Source organism: Oncorhynchus mykiss, chromosome 19 (assembly GCF_057628025.1).
Source record: "Oncorhynchus mykiss isolate SJ-2025 chromosome 19, ASM5762802v1, whole genome shotgun sequence".
Taxonomy (NCBI): Eukaryota; Metazoa; Chordata; class Actinopteri; order Salmoniformes; family Salmonidae; genus Oncorhynchus; species Oncorhynchus mykiss.
In genome coordinates this window covers 54,240,242-54,266,584 of record NC_143040.1, presented here as the reverse complement: position 1 = coordinate 54,266,584, position 26,343 = coordinate 54,240,242, and the positions used below count along the sequence as shown (strand labels likewise).

Here is a 26,343-nt window from a genome sequence, read left to right as displayed (position 1 = left end):
CTGGTCAAAGTATTTTGTGTTTATCTTTATTTATTTGGTCAGGCCAGGGTGTGGCATGGGTTTTTGTATGTGGTGTGTATGTATGGGGATTGTAGCTAGTGGGGTGTTCTAGCTAAGTCTATGGCTGTCTGAAGTGGTTCTCAATCAGAGGCAGGTGTTTATCGTTGTCTCTGATTGGGAACCATATTTAGGCAGCCATATTCTTTGAGTTTGTCGTGGGTGATTGTCCTTAGTGTCCTTATGTCATTATTCTGTGTTAGGTTACACAAGTATAGGCTGTTTCGGTTTTCGTTAAGTTTATTGTTTTGGTAGTGTTTGTGTTTAGTGTGTTACTTCATTAAACATGGATTGCAATAGACACGCCGCATTTTGGTCCGACTCTCCTTCTCATACAGAAAACCGTTACAGGAATAAAAATAATGAAGATGACAGTACAACATAATTGATTACAAATCTCTTTATTACAACATGTTATCACATTCTCTAAACTTTGCACAAAAATGTATAACCTTTCCAATAAATTCATTCTGGAAAACATCATAAATAACAGATGCTGAAGGATGTGGAACTTAACATTACTTTTAGGGTGCAAGAGCCAAACAACCCAAAAAACAAACCATGGTGACTGATGACTTTAAAGGGATATGAGCTAGGTATACAACATTTGACTCACATATGACATCAAGATATTTCTCAATTAAAGTGTTTAACTGGAGCTTTTGATGGAGAAATGTAATAAAACTTCCACAAAGCAGAATGGCAGCAGCACTTCGTGTCGTAGCAATCAAAAGCTCAGATACCGATTTAACTGAGCCCATGGGTGTAAACAAGAACTGTACTTTGTGGTATGAAACCATATATCCCAAAAGGCTTTGTGGCACCGAGGGAAATTCCTTTTACAATTTCATATACAGCTACACAAACTGTTGGGAAAAGGACAAGCACTTGTGGACTGTAGCCCCTTTATTTTATTGCATTTTCAGTCTCCTTTCCTTCCGGATAGGATATCATTTATACAATCTAACAGAATGAGAGCATCCCCCTTAGTAAAAAAAGGTGGCTTAATGTGTAGCTTCTCAGCATAAGATTAAAGGGGCCCGATGGTACTACACTAGTGCAAAATACAAGATGGTGTGGTCATCTCTAGATCAAGTCTTAGATATGTACATATATCATGACATTTTGATTTAATGTATAATTGCACAACATTTCTGCTCACAATTATGAGGAATGATTAGAACAAAACAAGAAACAGCAAGTGCATCTTGCTGTTGACACCTGATACAGTCCTTTAAAACTGGCATCAACACCACAGGAGTTCATGTAGTGTGGTGTGCTTATTGATGGAATGAAGGAGTGTACAGCAATGAGACTGGAGAAAATATCTCTAGAAAGCGACACTGAAAACTGTCAGAGGGCATTTAAGTCAGTAAAGTGTTAATAATAATAACTTCTACAAGACAAGTATCATTGGTATTCTTTGGCAAAATTGAAGCCACAGATGACAATTTCAACCAAGAAAGGGGAATCAAGAAGGGGACAGAAAGTACACTGCCCTGAGATACAGTGAGCTTCAATAGTATTGGGACAGTGACACTTTTTGTTGTTGTTTCGGCTCTGTATTCCAGCACTTTGGATTTAAAAATGATACAATGACTATGAGGTTAAAGTGCAGACTGACTACTTTAAGTTGAATGTATTTTTGTTCATATCAGGTGAACCATTTAGAAATTACAGCACTTTTTGTACATAGTCCTCCCATTTTAGGGGACCAAAACCATTTGCTGTTTATTTTGGCTGCGTTTCAGATTATTTTGTGCCCAATAGAAATGAATGATAAATAATGTACGGTTTAATTTTATATAGTCACTTTTATTGTAAATAACAATAGAATGTTTCTAAACACTTCTATATTAAAATGTGGATGCTACCATGATAATATCATACCCCAAGACACACTAACCTCTCACCATTACAATATCAGGGGAGGTTAGCATTTTGGGGTAGGTATGATTTGTGCATCTGTAACTTTCCCACTCATCATTATTCACAATTCATTCAGGATTATCAGTAATCATGGTATCATCCACATTTAATGTAGAAGTGTTTGGAAACACTATGTTCTTAAAGTACCTCCAAAATGACAATTCATTATATTGGGCACAAAATAAGCTGAAACACAACCAAAACAAGCAGCAAATGCATCCAACAACTTTGTAGATTCACAAGCTTGATATAATCATTGCCATTGCGTGCGAGGAATACGGGACCAAACACTAAACTTGACAACTTTAATACACAAGTGAATTTGTCCCAACACTTTTGGTCCCCTAAAATGGGGTGACTATGTACAAAGTGCTGTAATTTCTAAATGGTTTACTCGATATGGATGAAAATACCCTCAAATTAAAGTTGTGTGCACTTTAACCTCATAGTCATTATATCATGTCAAAACCAAAGTGCTGGAGTACAGAGCCAAAACAACAAATGTGTCACTGTCCCAATACTTTTAGAGCTCACTGTATGTCTGACCACATTATTGAAAGCTGTGCAATCAACTGACCAGTTATGACAATCAAACCTATCAGCAATACAAAAACACTTTCCAAATGGCGCTAGCTGGTAGAAGTCCTGAATGAGTCCTTCGTTTTATTCTGTTTCAAAGCCTAAAATCTCTGGGCTGAACTACGCAGATACAGCAGTTGGCTGTTGCTAGGTGATTAAAACTAACGTTCTACCCCAGCACTAAGCCCCCCAGCCCTGCCCACCCAACCATACATTCCACACAGACTTTCAGTTCTGAGAACAAGGAAATCTATAGTGTCAGATAGTGCATGAGGAAGCAGACCTGATGTCTACCTTTGACTCTAGAGAATACATACGCAAAAGTTTCTACTGGCAACATGAGATACCTTGTAAAGCAATGACTCCTAGAGCCATTCTTACATTTCATTTAAAAAATGCCTTAATGTCGTTTAAGAGACCAGAAAAATAACATTCTATTTGCGCAAAAGCAAGTGTCCAAGTGCAAATGTATAAACTCTTTAATAATATATAAATCATTACAATGAAATACTTTAGCCATTCTTCAATAGGTCTGGTCCATAGAGGGAGAAAGTGGTCAAAAGAAAGTGAGTATTCAAAGAAAGCAGTGATGAAGTCTTGAATAAACCTATCAAGGAATCCTGGAGAATATAAATTCTTTACTTATACATTTAAATCAAGCAAAGTCAAAATATGCTTTAATTGTATTAGTTAATTACTTTAGTAATATATACTTCCTTAAATAAAATATACTCAAGCTGTTTTTAAATATACTGTGCTCTAAGCTGATTGCGGCAAAATTTCCCCAATTAATACAATTATAGAAATCAATCAATCAAATGCAAGTATGCTTAAGTTTTCTGAGCGTGAGATCAACAAGGGTATATGGCAGAATAATGACCTCGTCTTAAAGGCCCAGTGTAGTCAAAATTCTGTTTGTGTGTTTTGTATCATATTGTTCAACAGCTGATGAAACTAACACTGATCCTGGAGTTGCTGGTTGAAAATACAATCTAGACAGGTCCTTCTAATCAGCAGGTGTGCATGTGCGGACATTTCGGCTTTCCATGGTGACATCACCATGCGGTAAATTGGTTAATAGACCAATAACAATTACAAAGAGTTCCAAACCTCTGCCAAGAACAGCTAGTTTTCAGTTTTTCTTCTCCACTCAGACAGTCCTAGCAAAATTCTTGCTTGAGAAATAGTTTGTGTAAAAAGTTATTTTTGTCAATTTGAATATATATCTATTACAGTAAGGTTCTTATATGTTATCCAGAATAGTTTTTTTATTGATATAAAAACAGTTGCAATGGGCCTTTAAAGGGATTTTCCCTCCACTGAACTAACCACTGCATGGCTTTGTGTCTCGTACAACCCCTTTCTCACACCATGGCAGTTCAGTGCGCATTGCAGTTGTCTAGTAGTGCACACACAGTACAGTAGTGTCTTTGTGCGGTGGGGCCACAGTTCTCTCTAGCAGTGCCTATTTCCCCCTCTAATCCACTCTCTCAACACCTGGAATTGTGGTGCAGCAGTGAAGGGGAGGCACTGTGCTCCAAAACCTCAGACCACGTAGCTCTCTGCCTCAGAGGCCACAACTGATCTCCTGACACTCTCACTGGGCCTGGAGCTGGAAGAGGGAACCCCACCCCGCTGGGAACCCGAGGTTCTCCAGTATCTCGAAGGGGCCCTGGATGGCTTCAACCCGGCTGAGGAGGGGGCACTAGGAGTGGAGGCGGCACTAGGAGTGGAGGCTTTGGCTGGCTCAAGATTTCCACTGGGCTCAATGATAGTGTTGATGACTGTGGAGAGAACAGAAAAATCAGGCATAAATCAACAACTAAAAAGCTGAGGGGGAAAAAATAATTTAACAAAAAGCAAAAAAACATTTTAAGTGATGCTTGTTTACATGGAGGTTTTACTCGATTTTTGTGATGAATGTGCACTTACCTTCAAGTTGTCTCTGAACTCTTCTGAGCTCTTTCAGAATAGCTGTGATTTCCTGAAATACAAATAGGCATGTTACACACTGCTGATGGAAATAAACATTATACAGCAAATCATCACAAATAACTATAAACTAACTGGAGAAACTTGAGGAAATGCCAACCTTGTTTGAGCCTTTCAGGACAGGGATGTCATTTTCAGTATTGAGCTTTGATTCAATCTCCCCCCAAACGTCAGTTTTGTTGTGGAATAGTACCCTGCAAGCACAAAAACACACTCTAGTTTACAGACAGAACAACCACATATCAAATGAGGAATTCCTATACTGAATATTTAGAATACTATATACAGATACTAATATCTGCCCATCACAGCACAGTTCACTCAGTCTGAGTCCATTAGCCATGCTAAGTGGCTGAGCTCACTCAGAAAGTCACGCAGAGCTAACGAGATTACTACATATCAGAGGACTAATAAAACGTATCATCTGGTTCTGGTATGAGATGTGAGGAGAATGGACAGAAAAGGTATTGTGAACTTTTGAACATACTTCATGTCTTTGTATAAATTCATACTTTATTTTCTCAGCTAGCTGCTCTGTGTTTTCTCGAATAGCCAGAGAGATCTGGGACACTGGATTCAACATCAGATCATCCACAACAACCTGGAGAGAGATCGCAGACAAAAACAATCAGTCAACTCTCAATTTCACAAAAACAAGGCTGAACAGCAACTTATAAAAAAAAGACAGAATCTATTTATAATGTTCAACATTCTCAAAATGGCTTGAAGTGGTATGATAAATAATAGCATGGTCTAACCACTTCCTGGTTCCATCCTCTGTGCTTAGAGTTGTATTCCTGGTCATTCATAATGGTTTGGTCGGGATCCCTGGCTGCAGCGGATCCAGGAGGAATTCTAAGGTAGTTCACACCAGCCTCTGGGATGGGATGGACCAACTGCAATACAACAGGAGTCAGACAGTTAAGGATGGTTATCATATGTGCCAATCATAAGGTAGCTGATATGGAAACAGGGAAGAAACAACAATCAAGATGAATTGATGGATACAACCCCATTAATGACAGTCAAATTAATGTTTTGCATTGGCCACAGATGTGAGAGCAACTCATTGATAAATCTGCAACTGAGAAGGCTGGCAGCCTGAGGAGATGGCTGTGTTGTCTGACAGCATTGTCATGACGTTGGCCTGGGGGTAGGTTTATGACAGTCATAAATACCTCTTCCCCCCTTTTTCCTCTCTCTACCCTACTGATGTTACATTTGCAAACCCCTTTGGTTAACATAGAGATTCTGGGAACATCAGAAGGTGTGGGGAAATTAACTATATTCTGGTAAACCCGACCAATTTAACATATGCGGTGGTACTTAATGAATATTATGTCAGTTCGGTTGTCATCTGAGACATTCTCATCAATGATAGGATGACAAACTCTACAGTGGAAAGTCTACACATCAGAGTTATCGGACTCACATGGAATTGTTGTTCAATTTAAATGTTTGAATATGAAATTATTCGTGATGGGATGAAATGTGATTTTAGCTTCTAAAATGTGAGATTTGGGTTTTCATAAGGGTAGGGCTATGCTCAATCAGTGGCCCGCCCCTGTGAAGGGACATGGGCTATAAAACTATTCAAACACGCCCCTCTCTCCCTTCCTATATAAAGCCTTGACGACAATGTAACCTCCTGTTCCGAGGATGACGGTCCGATGTCAGAATGGTTCAGATAATAACTACAGAACGAAGCCAACATCAGCTGCAAACGAAGGTTAGGAAGGAACAGACAGAGTATTCCGTCTATCACACAACAACGTTACTACAACGTATCCAATTGACCACCAGAGACATTCTTCAAAGGACTCGGTCTACCACCAACCTACTGAAGCGCAGCTCAGAGTAAATATTTATTGCATTTTCCTTTTCCAAATGGGTGGTAATTTATAATGCATAAGATACTGTATTTACGATAGCACAGCTTCGCCCTTTGTTCCTCAGTCTTCCCGCTCTTTCACTCAAACCCAGCCCCTTTTCTTTTGTGTAACAAGCTGTCATAACTGTTCCGCCCGCTAGGGACGTTTTCCTTTATGACGTAATTTGTAATCAAGTTATGATTAATTATGTGTATGTGTAATTCTGTGTGATTAGTTAGGTATTTAGTAAATAAATAATTAAACCCAATTTTGTATTGCTGATTCAACTTGTTAGCCAGGGTTCGTGCAGATAACCAAGAATTTACAACTTTCAGATGAGACTGAATTAAGGTGACGATTAATATTGACTGCTATTGATGTAAAATATTACTAGGTCTTTAAGAGTTTATTCGGAAGATAACAGCTCTATAAATATTCTTTCGTGGTGCCCCGACTCTCTAGTTAATTACATTTACATGATTAGCTCAATCAGGTAATATTAATTACGGATAAATTATTTTATAGAATAGCATGTCATATCACTTAATCTGGCATAGCCAAAGACACGACAGCATGGAGATAATGAAAACTCTTGGTTGATATGTTGTGTATGTCTTCTCCAACCATTGTAACAGGATTCAGTGAACACAGGTGAGGATATACTGCATTGTGTGCTAAATAAAATATCAGTGTGACTGGGCAGTGTGGTTAACATACCACCTCCCTGGCGGTGATGGTAGAGACAGGTGTATTGGCCTCCACTGCAGAAGAGCTCTGAGGATCAGCATCACCAGTCACACCATGGATCTCCCTGGCCATGACGGATAGATCTTTAGCCAGGTCCTGACTCGGTCTAGAAGGGGAGAACAGACCAACACAGGGATGGATACCTCAGGCAATCTACCAAGAGCGAAAAATTCAAGAAGTTTCAAATGATCTCACTACTGTTGTGAACTCAATAACCACTTCAATTACCATGCAGATCATTAAAGCACTCAGCAATAGCATTAACTGGCTTATGCTGTGTCCTTGCCATCTCAATTCACCTTGCTATCTCAGCACTGTGAGAGGACCAGTTCTGGTAGGCGTCTCCCTCGTGACTCTCCTGGTCCGAGTCTTGTGAGCAGGGTTTGGGGCGTGGGGGGATGAGAGGCTGGGAGCGGGAAGCTGAGGGGGTGTGTGAGCGTTTGTGTTTAAGGGTGCTCTGGTTAGAGTCAAATTCCTCCTCTGAGGTGGAGGTGTAGTCAGAGCCTTTCTGTCGTCGTCTAGAGCCTTTCAGCCATGAATTGGTTTGAAGGGTGTTTTAGAAAGTTAGGACGATGAGGAGAAGGTAAAAACAGAGACACCATGAAAGGACACCATTAAAACACTATAAACCCTACACATCCCAAAACACCCAAATATACCCCATAGACCCATATAGAAGGGTTTTGTAGTTTTGTGCTCATTCAGATGGTAAATGTACTGATGCAAGATTTAAGTCTTGCTGTATAAACTATTCATTAGGATTTTCTTTGATTCAAAAACATTCACACCCAGAAATGAGCACTCAACCCAACAGTAATGGCTACTGTCACAAAGTCATGTTGTTGAAGACCATAGTCATATTGACACAATGTAGAAAGTGAAGTGTAGTTAAAACCACAGATTATCGCTCAAAGGATAGAGCACGGTATTCCACATCTGACCCACAATATTCTCATAACATTGTTCTAGACAGTTATGTTATCATGATTGAAGATTGCATAATGATTATGAGAACATTGTGCAGATGGTATCCACCTTCCCCACAGGTATTCTAGTAGAAATGATTGAAATCAATTGCAAATAGCAATACAGCATTAGTGAAGTTAGTGGAGGCCCTTAAAGCCAAATCTCCAGAAGAATAAAACCAAGGCTTGCACCTTCATTACTTGTTAGTTGAACTAATTATCTCAAACTCACTCAGAACCAATTCATCTAGATAATTGATAGGGCGTGACACCTTTACGCAGACCTAAATTGTGATGCCTCCAATCCAGAAGAAGTCATTTTCATGGTTCATTACATTTCTGTAATATTTCAGGAATGGCTGAGACATATTTAGACAGTTTTACCTTTCAGGTTCTTACACCTGTAATAAATGATTACTAAGACAGTACTACATAAACTTACATTTTAAAGGCAAAGGGGAGACTGATATGCGTGTTTGTTACTCACTGGCTGTGCTGCTGGTGTATTTGGCACTGCTGGAGCGGACGCGGGTGATGAGCTTGCCTAGAGCTCCAGAGGCCCTGCCTAGCGCAGGCTTAGTGCTGGGCCCGGCCACGGAGGCCTTAAGGCCAGAGCCACTGTTAGACTCTGTGCTGCGGTTGGAGAAGCCTGTCCTGGGTGCTGAGGACTCTGTATCACTGGGAGTGGTGAAAGAGCTAGTCCTCTTCCGGGGCAGAGCCAGCATGTCCAGCCTGGAGAGCTGCTTCTTATTGTCCTGGGAGGCCTTGGAGGTCCCACTGACTTCCTGGGAGTTCTGGGAGATTCTGTCGGTCTCTGTAACCTCGTTATCGGATGCCTCGCCCAGGCGAGCCCGGCGAAGCATTGAAGCTCTTGTGGGCCGTGGGGCAGACATGCTGCTGGAGCGGCTTATGGCCTGGGCCACTTTGGAGGACTTAGTGGGATCCTCCTTCTGCAGGGGGACAGTGTACTTCTTGCATGCAGCGGGCCGGGAGACGTCCTGGTCTGAGGAGATGGTTTCAGGCCAGTAGGGTAAGCTGAAGCTCTGGGGGTCGTCACTCAGGTCCATGGTGCCATGTTTTACAACACAGCATCTCATTCCCAGCCTCCTGTCTTGTTCAGGCTTCCTGCTGCTGTCCAATCTCTGGGACCGCCGCTTCTCGGACAGGCGATCGAAGGCTGCTGACTGCTGGCGACTGGGCTCCTGGGTGAAGGAGCTGGCAGAGGACCTCTCCCTCTGAAGGCCAGTAGTGAAAAAGGGCTTCTTGGATCCAGTCTTAGGGGCAGTCTGGTTGTTGCGCAGGCTGGCAGTGCTCGCTGAGTCCATGTCAGACTCCCCAGACAGAGAGTTATCTATGGGGCGAGGAACAACATCAGGCGGCTGGGCCTGGAGCATGGCCGCCAGGGCAGCCAGAGCATCCTCGGTCCCATTGAGGTAGGAGTGGGTGTCCTGGCTGCAAACACCCTGGAACGCCTCAGCAGGGTCAGGGTCATTCAGAGCAGGCTGGCTGGAGATGTGTGGGAGTCTGGTGACCTGGGCAGCATCACTTGGCTGGTCCTTAATGAAACTCTCCTGCCTGACCAGAGACACTGAGATCTCGTTGGGCTCAGGGCTGACTCTGCCCTGGTAGTTAAGCTTGGGAGCTGATGAGTTGAGCTTGACTGTCTTCTGAAATTCTTGTCCACCCTGTTGTTTGGTCAGGGTGGCTGTGGAGAACTGTGGTGTGTTGGGATGTGGTGGTGGTTTTCTCTCAATCCTGGGTGTATTGGGTCTGGATCCCCGCTCCTGTTTAGACACAGTCTCCTTAGAGCCAATGTAGAATGATGTAGACTTGGCTGGGAGTGTGGGCCTCTCCTTTTCACTGCTCTGAGATGTACTCTTGTCTGTCCTCTCTGGTGTGGGCATCTTCCTCTGCTCCACGATGGAGCCGTCGTCTGACTTACTGGCATCACTCAGGCTGTCTTGGTCAAGGTCGTCCTGTACAGACAGGTTGTGGAGGTCCTCCTGTGGTCCAAGGACTCTGGAGCTCCTATCTTTGATATCATAGGTAGAGTAAGTGTCCTGATGGATGATAATGCTGGGAGTTGGAGTCTCATTATTTTCCATCGATGGTGCCTGAGAAGGAATACGCTGTGTTTTGGAACTTTGGCCTTCCGGTTCCACACTATTGATGTTCCGACTGAGCGTTGCCTGATGGACGGTCCTCCCACCAACTGAATGGAAACAGGAAGATACATTTTTAATCAAGTTGATAATCAGGACTATAACTCATTATCATTTCAAATTCTGTGCAAATTCCCATACCTCCTCCTGACAAGTCCATTTGTGAGGGGATTTCAAAGAGGCCTGAGGCAGGGCCAGAGTGTGTGTAGCTGTCTGCCAGGCTGGCCCAGCAAGACACCCACTTAGAGCCACCAGGTACCTGCAGGGAGGATCACACTAGTTATTCACATGTCTTGACAGCAGTCAATAAATAGAAATCAGGCTTAAAATAGAAGGAAAAACATAACACAATCACATTCAAGAAATTATATTTGGTTGACAAACCGATTAGGCGAAGAAACACATTTACAGCTTAGGATGTTGGGATATTTTTTAAATCTGAAAATGACATTTTATGACAGCAAAAATCCAATCCATTCCACTCCTCAGGTAGAAACCAAAAACACCACCAGTGAAAACCAGTTGGACACACCCAAACCCAGTCAGAAGTAAAGAACTACCACACCAACACCCCCAGAAACCAACAGAGACAACTAAAGATCTAAGAGGGATATGAGGTGAACCATGGAGAATCATGAGATCAGAACAAGTAGAATTGTGTTTCCAAGGCTGATAGCTTATTGAACCAGCAGACTGATTATGGACTGATTAGCTGTAGAAATGTGTCACCACACTGAGCCCAGCTGGGGAGGGGGGGGGGGGGGAGTTACCTGCACCAGATTCTGTCCCTGCCCTGGAGCTGGCATCAGATCCACCAAGCTACTCTCCCTACGCTCCTCCCTGTCCTGAAACTCAACAGGCTTACATGCTGTTGCTGCAGTCTGGCCGGGCTGCTCTGGCCCCTCAACAACACCAAACACCTGTCAGGAACAAAGCATGATGTGAGTGTGAACGCTGTCTCTGCAGGGCTGGAGGCTGCCACATCCACTGGCTCTCCTATGTGACACTCGTGTTGGCTTGTGATAGATAGCATCATAGTCGCATACTTGACAAGGCAGGTTATCTCATGGTGAAGCATATGACATGACAAGGTGTGATATTAAACAAACTTCGAGAGATAAGACGACTACAGAGAACGACAGACGACTACAGAGAACGACAGACGACTACAGAGAGTAAGGCAAAGGGACTTGCCTGTTCTATCTTGCAGCGTGCCTCCTCCACCTCTTTATCCTGGACCTCTGTCTCAATGGTGTAGGTGCCTGCTTCACTCAAGGTATCATCCTCCTCGTTCCCCAGGCCTTTGGGGCTTGTGGCCTCCAGGCTGCGTGGGGCCTCCAGGCTGCGTGGGGCCTCCAGGCTGCGTGGGGCCTCCAGGCTGCGTGGGGCCTCCAGGCTGCGTGGGGCCTCCAGGCTGCGTGGGGCCTCCAGGCTGCGTGGGGCCTCCAGGCTGCGTGGGGCCTCCAGGCTGCGTGGGGCCTCCAGGCTGCGTGGGGCCTCCAGGCTGCGTGGGGCCATGGGCATTAGAGGGGCTTTCAGGGGCACAGACTGGGTACAGGATGAAGTCTGAGTCAGGTATGGCTGATGGGGGCTTGGTGTGGTCTGGTGGGGGTGGGAGTGGGGTGCTGTTGCCTCTACTGTTGGTGGGGGGCTGGTGGTAGGAGACACAGGAGACGTATTCTTCTCCCAGGTTGTGTTCATGCTCGGCCTAGACTCCTGTCTGGACTCCCTCAGGAACTCAGCCGTGAAGTCCTGGGCCAGTTTGGACCTGCGTCCCACACTTCTAAACAGCCTGGGAGGGATGGAGCAGGAGGAGATGTCGTTACTGACACGATCCTCCATCTTCTCCCTCCTCAGGGAGCCGGCCCTCTGGGGGCCTCCAGAACCCGGGCCCTTCAAGGGAGTGGTGTACTGCTGGGTGGGGGTGCTGGGGTCGCACCTTTTCTCCGGCTTGTTCCTGAGGGCCGGGCTGTCGAGCTGGCCTGTGTTGTTGGTGAAGGACTGTGAGCGCTTCTTGCGTGGATTGTCGTCAAAGAACTCAATGACGAAGCCCTGCTGGGGGTCTGCTTTGTCCTGGCTTGGAGGAAGGGAGTGAGACTGAGGATCCTCTGAGTTAGGGTTGGTGAAGGGTCTAGGGAGGGCCAGCTGGGGTGGAAGAGATTTGTGAGGGCCCATCGGTGGCTTTAATTGGATAGCCCGTTTCCCGTTTACAACAGGATCCTCAGAGTCACTCCGAGTCCCATCCTCATGGTGGTGGCCTGATGATAAAAACAGAAACACGTTAGCTCTCAGACAGCAAGAGAGGATAGTAACCGTGGAGTCAGTGAATAAATGGTCAGAGTTCACCTGTGGAAGCCTCGTTGCAGATGGGCAGGCCACTCTTTGAGCTGAACATGTCCTCTGTCCGAGACCACCTCCTCATCATGCTCACGTCGCTTTGGACCAGCCAATCAGCCACCTTGCACTCCGCTGATATCACCTCAGTGGGCGCTGTCACCGCCTCCTTACCCGGGAGCTTGCGTTGCTGGCGGAAGGAAAACTTTGTCACATGGTCCTTGATCTTGATCTTGCTTGGTGTGCATTCATCAAACTCAATGGTGAAGGAGGCGTGGCTCTGCACCACAGGGGGTGTGGAGGTGGGGACTGGAGGGAGAACAGGGACAGGGAGAGAAGGGGGGTCAGTGTCCTTAGTGGGAACCTCATGGAGCTCCTGCTGCTGGAACTCCTTGGTGGGTATCTCAAAGTAGCTTGGCTCCCTGTGGTGTGAGTAGATTGTCTTGGCCTGGCTGTCTGACAGGGAGCCGCTGATCTCATGTCTGGAGCCCTCTTTAGTATTCTCTGTTAGGGCAGACACAGTGGGAAGACAGTAGGTCTATATAGATTAATACTGTAAGTTGCAGGCACAAAGGACATGCAGTATGTGAGGTGGGTAAGGGAAGGAATCACAGACACAACTCTAATGAAATATTACAGGGGAGTACTAACAACTGTGGCATACTACACCATTCAAGGAAAACAGAATTTTAAAACTCTGTCTCTGCCAAGTATTCACTCTTAAACTGAAGCCACAAATAACAACATTGCTCCAGCAGCTAGACTGAGCAAACAAACAGATACATCAGCCAATCAGTGGGTGCCAGGCCAGCTGGACATGTAAAAATGTCACTGTGGGAGCTTGGAGTCCCAAAGGAGAATGGCTGAGAGGTAATCTGTTCCAGCCAGGCTGGGCAGCATGAGGCTGACAGTCACCCTCCCTCCTCTACCCCGTCCCCTGGGCTTACAGGGTAATCCATCACGAGGCGCTGGCTGCTGGCCTGACATGGTCCAGGACTGGCTTGGCTCAGTGGGACACTGGCCGCTCCCTGTCCCCAGTGGGCACTACAGAGCTTGCCAGAGCTAAACACCATTCATCTCTTAGTACACTGCATCCAACACTGATGTGGTGCCATAACAAAGTGTTATGTTTGCCACTCTAATCAAATACAAGAGCAGTAACCTTTATGAGCCAGCACAGCTAATAAGAAAACTGAAATACCAGGCCTCTTTCAAAGTGACACACTCACTCTCACATATCCTGATCAACAAGTTCATTGATAGAGTAATAGTAGAGTAATGTTTGTTTCAGACCTGCAGGGTCCTCATCTGCCCGCTGTCCTCCACTGTGTTCAGCATCATCCTCCCCCCACCACAACGGCTGCCCATACAGAGGAGTGGGTCTGGACACTGGAGTCTCGCTGGCCACTAACAAAAGCACACACACAGAGAGTGAAAGAAATCAGAGAACAGAATTAGTATAGTGCCAACTGAATGATGTATCTGTTATTCCTACTATTTATGGCAGAATGATTACACAAAAGCTTTAGGCCTAAACACCATAACATCTGTACAATGCCAAAGCATTACAAAACAGCGTAGCAAAAACAGTCACAGGCAAAAACAGTCACAGGCAAAAACAGTCACAGGCAAAAACAGTCACAGGCAAAAACAGTCACAGGCAAAAACAGTCACAGGCAAAAACAGTCACAGGCAAAAACAGTCACAGGCAAAAACAGTCACAGGCAAAAACAGTCACAGTAGAAAACATTAGGAATAATATAATGCATTTTGTCCCACGAAAATGTTTCTAACTTTGATAAGAACGCGCTCAGCGTGTCATCTGGAAAAACGTGTAGCGCTGGCGGGGGGTGGGGGGGGTGTGTCCCTCCTATAACTTTTATGTAGAAGGACTGAGAAGCTCAGTTCTAGTGGCTTTTTAAAAAAGGACATTATTCTACAAAATGAATGGAAATAAAAGTATGTCGACACCATTTTAAATATAATTTCTACCTGAGCCCAATAACACAAATGGTAAATGAGCCCAATAACACAACGGTAAATGAGCCCAATAACACAACGGAAAATGAGCCCAATAACACAACGGAAAATGAGCCCAATAACACAACGGTAAATGAGCCCAATAACACAACGGTAAATGAGCCCAATAACACAACGGTAAATGAGCCCAATAACACAACGGTAAATGAGCCCAATAACACAACGGTAAAATGGTAAAATTATATATGTTTAATTATTTTTACATATTGGGCCAAGTAAATAACCTATGCATGGTCCATATTATCAGGTAGGCTATGCCTGTAGCCCAAATGATGTAGCAAAGTGCAAATAAATAGGCTGAAGCATGGTGTTTCCTATCTGCATTTACTGTATTTGGCTAATCATTAGCCAGATCCCATATGTGATCGTTTAATTAGTTATTATCCTATTGATTAATTTTATGCCACAAAAAAACATGCATAAACAGTGAATATAATGTACTGTAGGCCTAACTGTTAGGGTAACACGTGCCTGTACTTCTCACAGAAACCACTTAATGTCACAATTTCTCACAACACTTCCCTGGTTGCCACTACTATTGCGCAACAAAAATATGTTTAATCAAAAAATGTTAAGTCACTCCCCCCACAAAAAAAAGTGTGTGGTAGGGTACCTAGGGCTGTGGCGGTCACAAAATTTGGTCAGCTGGTGATTGTGAAGCAAATAACGGTCGGTCTCACGGTAATTGACCGTTAATTAACAAACAGATTTAGCATCTCCTGGCTTCCTCAAATAGCCTACAAGCCAATTAAAAGTCTAATAAATCCATGTAATATAGCCTACATCTTCACAATAAATCCATTATTTATTTTAGACAGAACTAAAGAAGCATGATATGAAGAAAATGTAGTCTATTTCTGAAGAAAAGAATAGCATACTCTGAGTTGTCCTTATGTTAGGTCCTGATGTGGCTATGCCAAATGGCTGTGGGCTACACTAGTTCATTTAGCAGACAAGATTTGATTATAATTCCATGGCATTATTTTATAGTATGAAGAATACAATTGAACAAAGCTGAATAAAATATATTTTCTCCAAGCGAATTCAGGGAGTGCGCACATGCAGCTAGCTATTCTGTGTTGAGCGGTTAACAAAGAAATAGGTACTCTATGCTTAATTTAGAGTAATTAATGTAACTTTAGTTGTTCTACAAACGTTGGGCTATATGTTTTGCTTTTTAATACATTGTAATGCTGCATGATGAGACTAACAATGATTTGAAAAAAAAAAAGTTGCTTGAAAAGGCATGAGCTCTGCTTAGTTTTTTTTGCACAGACTACACACTCCAGTAGTCTCTCATTCACAATTTGACAAGCACTTGATAATGCCTCGAATTTCGTGGTGGCCGTAATGCACCCTAAAAAAAAGCCATGCCCAAGTGTGCTGCGCAATCCAAAGCGTGTCTCACTCACACAGCTCTCTGTCACGTGATCGCGTTTTTCTCACAGGCTACAAGTGAAGACCGACACGTCGGGGACGCAACTGCGCACGTCCTTATCCAATTCTGAGGTGCATATTGAAGATAATGGAAGAATTGTCCACATTTACTTTTTGTCGTCTGTCAACAAGATGAGTAGGCCTAAAGAACAGCAAAAGCAGTAGCCTATGTCAATCTACTATCCCCCATAGTAGTCTGGAACAGTTGTGGGAGATCCAAAATTAATACAACCACTAGCATCAAAAAAAAATAAAAAATTATGCAGTGTAGCTGACCCAACAGATCAGAGCGCTTAGCATAAAATGTCGATAAACTATTAGGCTATTTCTTCACACTATAAGCGCAGCAATGCGCACATGGTAGTAGGCTATAAGCGGGAATGTTCCATTAACGGAACACACCATTATCAAAAGTGACCACAAATGCAATTATGCATGTAAGGCTTTTATTATATGAAAATGAACTTCCCCAAACTTGAAACTCACATATTATTCATTTATATATATTTATTTATATATATTTATTTATATATGCCAGTTAGGCTCTACACCTCTTGTAAAGCGGATTAATGTGCTTAATTAAGAAGTTATTTGACCACTTTAGTTGTGATACAAAAATCATTAAACATATAGGCCTATGGGCTAGGCTACAAGAGCTGTGCGACTATGAGAAAAGGTTTAGGGGAAAAAAAGGCACTATTTCACTGAATGGAGGAAGCTTTTCCCAGTGGTTTATTTTCCTGCCAGCCAGGTAGGCTATACTCCTGTTGTAAATATTTTTTTATTTTTTTATTTCACCTTTATTTAACCAGGTAGGCTAGTTGAGAACAAGTTCTCATTTGCAACTGCGACCTGGCCAAGATAAAGCATAGCAGTGTGAACAGACAACACAGAGTTACACATGGAGTAAACACTTAACAAGTCAATAACACAGTAGAAAACAAATAGAGTTTATATACATTGTGTGCAAAAGGCATGAGGAGGTAGGCGAATAGTTACAATTTAGCAGATTAACACTGGAGTGATAAATGATCAGATGGTCATGTACAGGAGATATTGGTGTGCAAAAGAGCAGAAAAGTAAATAAATAAAAACAGTATGGGGATGAGGTAGGTAAAATTGGGTGGGCTATTTACCGATAGACTATGTACAGCTGTAGCGATCGGTTAGCTGCTCAGATAGCAGATGTTTGAAGTTGGTGAGGGAGATAAAAGTCTCCAACTTCAGCGATTTTTGCAATTCGTTCCAGTCACAGGCAGCAGAGAACTGGAACGAAAGGCAGCCAAATGAGGTGTTGGCTTTAGGAATGATCAGTGAGATACACCTGCTGGAGCGCTTGCTACGGGTGGGTGTTGCCATCGTGACCAGTGAACTGAGATAAGGCGGAGCTTTACCTAGCATGGACTTGTAGATGACCTGGAGCCAGTGGGTCTGGCGACGAATATGTAGCGAGGGCCAGCCGACTAGAGCATACAGGTCGCAGTGGTGGGTGGTATAAGGTGCTTTAGTAACAAAACGCAATGTGCTTAATATTAGGAAAGTTGAGAAATAAATATTGCAGGCCTAGCCTATAGAAAGCTGATGAGATCCTCATTTTTTTATTAGCAGCCATTACGCTGTTTTCTCCCACAATTACATAGCCTATAGAAATGTGCAATATGAGCTCATGGGGTCTCATGAAGTGTTTGATTAGATTTCAGATTACATTTGGGTTGATGTCAGAGTGATTAGAGGGACAATAGAGTGCTGAGTACCAAGCAGTTAGCAAGTTTGGTAGGCTACTAATGACCAGCAGCAGAATCAGAGCTTGGAGAAGCCTAATTACCATGACTAAACTGTCATGTGAAATTTGACTGCCTTCATGACTCGTGGCCGCCGGTATGACGGTAATACAGCCACAACAACAGCCCTAGACGTGCCTTTCTGTTTCTCCCTCTCTCTGTTGATGTCTTATTGTGTGTTCTGGGAAACATCACTTTGGAGTTGTAGTGCTTTGGTTTATTTAGGCCAGTGTGTGAGCCCCAATGGAGCGCTTTAGTTTTCACACAGACACCAGGCATGTGGATAATCTGATTTATGCCACATAGGCTAGCATCCCGGGCTGGCCAGACAGCTGTTAAACGTCATCACAGCCATGAAGGTGACAAGAAATCTGCCCTAATGCTCTTACTGGTCAGATGGATAAAAACAATATGGATAAATCATGATTATGTATGTCTGTACAGTGCTGTGAAAAAATATTTCCCTCCTTTCTGATTTTCTCAATTTTTGATACTGAATGTTATACTTAATATTAGATAAAGGGAACTTGAGTTTACAAATAAATAAAAAATATTACATATTGTATTTAAAAAGTTTTCCAACACCCAGTTCCCTTGTGTGAAAAAAGTAATTGCCCCCTTATACTCAATAACTGGTTGTGCCACCTTTAGCTCCACTGACTGCAACCAAATGCTTCCTGTAGTTGTTGATCAGTCTCTCACATCGCTCTGGATTAATTTTGGCCCATTCTACCATGCAGAACTGCTTTAACTAAAGCAACATTTGTAGGTTTCAAGTCCTGCTGTAGAATTCTCTAATACAGAGCAGAATTCATGGTTAATTATATTAAGGCAAATCGTCCAGGTCCTGAGGCAGCAAAGCATCCCCAAGCCGTCACCACCATGTTTGACTGTTGGTATGGAGGTTCTTACTGTGGAATGCAGTGTTTGGTTATCATCAGACATAAATGTGACCCATCTTGTCCAAAAAGTTGTCTTGTGTATGAGCAGGTGTTCCTAATGTTTTATACACTCAGTGTACTGTAGATGGAAGGTTATAGCAGTTTTTCTTAATGTTCTGCTCTGGAGAGATGGGTCACTAAACTCTGCAGGCCAGTGTTTTTATTTGAAAAGCTTCACATTTGACTTTCATTACCGTATCTCCTCCCTTTGTTGAAGATTAGGATTAGAGTGTCCAGTCTCATTCTCCTCCCAGAAGGATTGTGCATCACATGATCCCATTTATAACAGAAGGCCCCTCTCCCTGCTTGGTCTAGGGCCTGGGAATAACTGATTCAGTGTTTCTGCTGCACTCATTTTGGAGCATGAAAAATATATCTGCTGAGGCGCACTTCGAAGATGCTAGAACAGTCCACTTTTACTTTTCCTCTGCAAACAAAATGAGTAATGAACAGAAAAATCAGACAACCCCATAGTAGAATAGTTTATCTACATACCTAGTCGTCTTGTTGTGTGTTCTACATGAGAGAAATATTCCTCGTGGCACAAGTGCCATAGGAAGGGAAACATGCATTCTAACAAGCAGTCAATGGACAACAATTCTTGTAATTGCAAAAACAGCAGTTAATGGCCTTTGTTAAAAAAAGGGGCATCCCAGCTTTCCATTCCTACTTCATTTATTTATCCTAAATATGCGAACTGCACCATTTTAAACCCAGAGTTTTTAGCAGCAGCATGGTTAAGTATGTTACTGCTCAGCAATTTGCAGTGAGTGCATAGCAGAGAGTGGGGATAAATGGAACACCGGTCAATTCTAGGGAAGCTTGAAGTAAAACGCCACTCTACCTCTTAACTTCTGATGAGATAGATATTTTTTGTTGCGCAAGAGTAGTGGCAACCAGGGAATTGTTGGGGGGGGGGGGGGGGGGGGGGGGGGTTGTGACATTAAGTGTTTTCTGGGATCAATAGGATAATAACTAATTGAAAGATCACATTTGGGATCTGGCTAATGATTAGCCAAATACAGTAAATGCAGATAGGAAACACCATGCTTCAGCCTATTTATTTGCACTTTGCTGCATCAGTTGGGCTAAAGGCATAGCCTACCTGATAATATGGACCATGATTTGGCTATATACACATGGCCCAATATGTAAAAAAATGTTTACCATTTTGTTAATTACAATGTGTTATTGGGTTAATTTCTGGATGTGGAAATTATCATTTACATGGTGTCAGAATACTTTTATTTTCATTCATTTTAGAGTAGAAAATTATTTTAAAAAGTTACCAAAACTGAGCTTCTAAGTCCATCTACATGAAAACAGTGGACAGTTACTGTAACGTCTATGGTGGAAAGAGTGAATAGCCCTAGGTCCTGTCAGGGTAGACTAGTCACACCCAGGCCTACTGTACACTCAGAGAGCCTGCACACTGCTTTACAGACAGGAAGCAGAAGGAGAGGTCAGGCTCCACAGTCCACACCTTGCAAGGCAGCAGGAAAAACAGACATATCCTGCTCACAGCCTCAGTGTCTGAACTGTCAACAGGGTGCAGACCCTGCCACTGTACTGTCACTGTGGTCACCTCACCAGTCCAGCTGCTCCAGTAGGAAATAAGGAATCAGTCAGCAGCTATATTAACCCATCACATACAGGCAGAGGAAGAGGCTGAATGTAAACCTCTAAAGGAAGTGTTCACTGCTGGTGTCTGTTGTGTCATTCCCTTGTGACTGTCAGTAGTTAAAGCCACTAGTGATGGTCCACCCCTGCATTACCCTGCTGAGAACAAGCCTCAGTGCTTTAGGAACTTAACTGCACTGTAAATCCTATACAATCCCAAAAGATGTAGCCCTGAGCAGAGCTGAGGACAGAGGGACACCTGTAAGTACTGTTACGGTGCGGTGTGTGAGACAGCAAATCCACAATCCCCCTAACAGCCGTGCCCGCTTGGCACGAAAAACACAGCCACACACACATACACACACACACACACACACAGCCACACTTCTAATCCTTCTAGTGTACATGCTAGCACCACCAGGAGTAGGTTCAGCACTACTGCCTATGTCTGGAGCCCCAGTCCAGAGGCATGGTAGACAGACATAAGCCTTGTGTGTCCCAGCTCAACAGGCCAGGCCAATATCACTTCACTCATCTTGCCAACTAGAGTTCCACACTAGTAATGCTGCTTGTCTGACCCTACTGGATTGAACCTTTGACCCGATCCCCTCACAAGGTAACTTGATCGTATACAATGGGTTCGCTTAACAAGGAGAGCTGTGTGCATCTACAGATCCTCTAACACTTTTTGGTATAAAAGGCTTCTTCTTCCTCACGTAAATAAGATAATGAAACTGACATCAGCAGCAATATTTTACCTAAGGCATAACAGACTGGTATTTGCTGGTACTGTTTGTGGCAAGACAAACAGTTAAGTTCATCAATTGTAATTGCTATCATTTTCGACCTTGCAGAGAAAATGCCTAGGCCTGGTCTATAATGTAGGATCGCACATATACTGTGGGCTCTAGAAGAAAAGGACAACAAGAGGTGGACTGGGGCAGAGTTGAAGTTGCGAGTTAAACAGGGTTTTTACCTGCTGCGAGGGCAGCTTTATGCTCGGCTTTCTCCTGTTTGAAGCAGGATGAGTCTCTGGTCTTCTCCTTAGCATGCTGCCTCTCCTTCTCCTTCTTCCTGGCCTCCAGTGCCTTCATACTCATCTGCAGCTGGCTGGTGTACTTCTCATGCTAAAACACACAAGAGGAAAGTAGGATATGAAGAAGCCTATACCTGACTATCACTCATATTCATAGATGATATGTACATGTGTGGAAGTTCTCACTTACTTTGAGAGCCTCCTCTGGCACCTTGTGTTGACTCCTCTCCAGGATGTACACATGAGAATGTGGAAGCAGAGTTAAAGAAGGTTTATTCTGACAGGAGCCACTGTGTTATAATAAATAATACATGCAATTTTTCCCCCTGTTATTTCAACTCAATTTAACGATTCATGTTTTTCAGTTCAGAGGTTCACGAGTCCAAGAAATGTTCAGTCCAGAGTTGAACATAATCTAAAACCCCTGACTCAAACCACAAGGAATGAACATGCTGGGAGAGTTGGGTTCACCAACCACAGAGGAAGAAGAAAATGTGTGTTTTAAATTGCAAGTGTAGACAAAACTTTCTGAAATCCAATTGTTTGTAAAAAAACAAAACATAATTACAACAAAAAAATATGCATCCGTTTGATCCAATCAAGAAAATCCCTAATCAATGAAGAATCAATAAAACAATAAGAGAATTACAAAATCATAATCAGATAAACAAAAGGATATCATATCCAAAGCGGATGACATCAGAGAGCATCAGGGTAATGTAAGTCTCGTCTGGGATTCTCAGATCATTCACAAAAGTCTGGGGAGAAAATAAAGTTTGTTTTTATGTGTTTACATTGAAAGCATCAGAAAAATGTATACACAGGAATTGTTTGTTTTCACAACAATCCTGATTAGTTCAATTCCATTGGACTAATAACAGATACTGATGATAAATGAGTTAGTTGTCACACTGGCAACAGGTCCTTCCCTTCCACACACAGCCTCTGGGGTTTGCCAAAGCTAAGATGCTTTGCAGTTGGCTGTTTTCCCAGTGAAAGTTAAGCTATCCTACCTGTACGTTAAGGCATTAATGAGATTATGCAGTTATGTAATGGCCATCTATGCTGAGTAGGGCTCAGGAAGGCAGTCAGGGGACACGTGGGTAAATAGCCTATCAGTGTGTGTACAGTAAAGTACAAATAAGAAACAGCCACCATGATACATGTCAGTAACATCTAATATTCTGGTCTGTTTAGATGGGGGTGTTTTAACAGATAGTGCCACAATACACACTTCAGGGAAAAATACTGTCTTTCCCTCTCCTCATTCCTGTGGAATAACAGTGCAATGAAGTGGCAATAGTACAAAGAGAGAGAGAGTGTGTGTGTGAGAGACACCAGAAGGAGAAGACGAGAGCGAGAGAGACACACCAGAAGAAGAAGACGAGAGAGAGAGAGAGACACCAGAAGAAGAAGACGAGAGAGAGAGACACCAGAAGAAGAAGACGAGAGAGAGAGAGAGACACCAGAAGAAGAAGACGAGAGAGAGACACCAGAAGAAGAAGACGAGAGAGAGAGAGACACCAGAAGAAGAAGACGAGAGAGAGAGAGACACCAGAAGAAGAAGACGAGAGAGAGAGAGAGACACCAGAAGAAGAAGACGAGAGAGAGAGAGACACCAGAAGAAGAAGACGAGAGAGAGAGAGAGAGACACCAGAAGAAGAAGACGAGAGAGAGAGAGAGAGACACCAGAAGAAGAAGACGAGAGAGAGAGAGAGACACCAGAAGAAGAAGACGAGAGAGAGAGAGAGACACCAGAAGAAGAAGACGAGAGAGAGAGAGAGACACCAGAAGAAGACGGGAGAGAGACACCAGAAGAAAGGGACCAGGACAGCAGAAAATGTAGTGCTCATTGCTGCTCTAACAACCATCTCTGGCACTGAGAGAGGGCTCTTTTGTGCTAGGACTGGGGGACTGGTAGTGGGCCTCTGGACCCTCCAGGGAGGGCTGTGGCTGGCTGGATCCTTTATTCAACTTGTAAGCAGGGGACATGGACTCACCCCGTTCAGGCTGCCCAGGTCCTTCACCATGTGCTCGTCTGTGGCTGGGTTGTAGTTGACGACTGCATGCTGCTTGTCCACACTGCGCGACTGTAAAACAATACACAGAACAAAGCTGAGAATCTCATACTGATGGGCTAACAAACCTCAGACTGGATACTGTTATAAGCAGCGCAACAAAATATTTGCAATGAAGGCTACATGCATGTACAGTAGATACACAATGTGCTCATAGCCAAACGAATAGGCCTTTGAGTTTGCTTACATTCCTGCAAATCATCACTATTAACCAATGCAAGCCTGGTGCTTATGTTAACCACTGTTGAAATCAAATAATATTTTATTTGTCACATGCGCCGAATACCGTGTAATGCTTACTACCCCTTAACCAACAATGCAGTTAATCAAATATTTACTAAATAAACTAAACTATTATATATATAAAATAACAATGAGGCTATATACAGGGAGTACTTGTAACAAGTCAATGTGCGAGGTACAGGTTAGTCAAGGTCATTTGTTCATGTAGGAAGGGGTAAAGTGACTATGCATAGATGATTAACAGCGAGTAGCAGCACTGTAAATACTTTTTTACTTAATCCATTTTAAAATAAGGCTGTAACGTAACAAAATGTGGAAAAAGTCAAGGGTCCTGAAAACTTTCTGAATGCACTGTAAGTAAGCAATATTTCCAATGATGCCTGAAAGTGTTGCCTGAATGTGGACAAGAGCAGCTTTTCAATTCTGCAAGCAGATGTGGTGGGAAGGACATTTTGAACAAACAGACTGAGGAAGCATTATTTTTTTCCAGTGGCTTAAATAAAGAGATAAAGCCAGACTGAGAAGTACACAGAGAGAAACTCCCAAATAATTACAAACAGTAACTAGAAGCAGGATTTTTTGTTGTTGAAAAACAGCAGGGTGGAATGCATCACTTGCATTTTGCTTTGACAGTGAACAGTTGCCAGAGGCAATTCTCCCAGCAGGCACTAATCTTATAAAACACTCGTAACAAACACAAATACACACCTCTCATGTACACACAGGTCAACTCCTACCAGATCTCTAGTACATTAACCTAACTTGCTTTCTTTGCGTTATGACCCTAATATATGCCACATCCTTTCACAAGAGGGTGAATGGACAGCTGATTGTGTAAGGGTCACATGACAGATTGATGGTGTCTGGTGTGTAAACATAAGGTGCTGTAGATGTCGTACACACCTGCAACATGAGCTCGCACTCCTCCCGGCCTACAAAGATCATCTCTGGTGGCAACCGATGTCTTGTACCTGAGCTGCTGACCAGGAACCATGACGTCACACTCATCTTGGAACCCCGACTCAGAGCCTTCTTCGCATCCTGGGAGGGGACAACACGTAGAGAAGTAGATTATTGTTGTCACCACATTCACAGTAATTGTGATTTAAAATCGTAATCCACCGAATGGGATTTTGGTGGCTGCACAACTAACCAAGCAACCATTTATAAGATTAGATTACCAATTGGACAACCAACAAGTCATCAAGTCTTTCCAGATCTATTTACACAACTCATTTGATCATGTGCTTTGACAGTTGAGTCCATTATTCTTAGGAATGTCACATTGTCATCAAGTGATACTCATGCATACACACACCACACCCAAACGAAAAGGCATTCAGCACACTGGGATTCCTTCAATACTGGCCCATGGAAAAGGATAAGGAGGAACTGACTACATGTTTATGCCCCAATTTATTTTCCACAAAGCTGAGCAAGACACTTAGTTAGACATGTTGCAAACAGCAATTTACAGTCTACAAACATGATTGGATCTTATCAAGCTCGACAATGGATTTGTTTGGGTGCCTGAACTAACTCATTCTCAGTATTGATCATCTTCGCTGAACAAATACAGCTTGGTCAACCTCAATTTCTATTTGCTACAATAATATTACCATACCACTCAAAGAGAAAATTGGTTTGGGTTGGAGGTGCAACTAACTACACGCATAACTAGGTCTATGTTAGAAATATCTGTGATCAATGGCTTGTACTGTGGTGGTAGTAGTAAGCTAAGCTAACTATATGCTCTCCAGTCACTTTACTAGCCAATACATCACACATAACTATATGGAAAATGAATGCAAATCATCATGTCTAGTTGTCAAACAAGCTAAAAGAATATGTCCGTGATGGTAATAGAAAACGATGCTGCTGAAGGTTCCAATGTAACAACACTTGCTGTAACGTTAGCCAGCAGTTGACATGTTCATTCTTATGGTGAGACTGACCCTCCACTTGTACTAAATTATCTTAATTCGAAAGCATTTGTAAATGACTGGTCTACCACAGTAGCTACGTTCTGTCTGTGGTTAACTAGTTAACTTTAGCTAGCTACCTATTTTAGCTGAAGGCCAAACATGATCATACAGGAAATAGGAAAGGTTTTCCCGAATCGACAAAAGCCGTTTTTACGACTCCCTCCCTTCACAAGCATACCTTTAATCCGGACCCTGCTTTCTTCAGAAGAGTAGCCAGCGTTAACACAATAAATACAAATGTACAGTTGTATCTGTGTCCTCGTTTAGTAAAGTAGTCACAAGAGCACTGATGGCCGTCCAGGTAAATGGCGAACACACCCTCACTTCAACATTCACTTGACAAGCCGACAAACCCTGAGATTCCACTTCACTTTCTCTGCCGCGCACAAGGCTCGACTTCTTCCAGTGACGCTGGACCAGTCAGTACCATTGTCAAATAAAATGTTTTGACACCTGCATGACAGATAATAATAACACAAAAACGTGAATCGCAGTGCTAAATAAAATACAGGAAATTGTCTAACTTTGCTCTAAAATTTGGTGTTT

General features: G+C 43.1%; 1 protein-coding gene across 3 annotated transcripts; it reads right to left on the bottom strand.

Annotated features, from left to right (window-relative positions):
- Positions 1 to 442: 442 nt before the first annotated feature.
- LOC110497972 (centrosomal protein of 170 kDa protein B) lies at positions 443 to 26,343 on the bottom strand. 3 transcript variants are annotated; one of them, XM_036954919.2, is made up of 19 exons: positions 25,976 to 26,343; positions 24,716 to 24,853; positions 23,492 to 23,581; positions 22,171 to 22,249; positions 21,682 to 21,740; positions 21,432 to 21,582; positions 13,930 to 14,043; positions 12,649 to 12,945; positions 11,497 to 12,560; positions 11,073 to 11,222; positions 10,444 to 10,561; positions 8,628 to 10,352; positions 7,475 to 7,700; positions 7,146 to 7,281; positions 5,316 to 5,453; positions 5,070 to 5,158; positions 4,658 to 4,751; positions 4,498 to 4,549; positions 443 to 4,349 (listed from the first exon to the last, which is right to left on the bottom strand). In XM_036954919.2, the coding sequence occupies exons 2-19, from the start codon at positions 24,818 to 24,820 to the stop codon at positions 4,111 to 4,113; spliced, it is 4,926 nt and encodes a 1,641-aa protein (XP_036810814.2). In that variant the 5' UTR covers positions 24,821 to 24,853; positions 25,976 to 26,343; the 3' UTR covers positions 443 to 4,110. The 3 variants fall into 3 exon arrangements, with proteins under 3 accessions (XP_036810814.2, XP_036810810.2, XP_036810812.2); XM_036954915.2 differs by having other exon boundaries at positions 12,649 to 13,140; positions 25,976 to 26,222; XM_036954917.2 differs by having other exon boundaries at positions 7,475 to 7,595; positions 12,649 to 13,140; positions 25,976 to 26,222.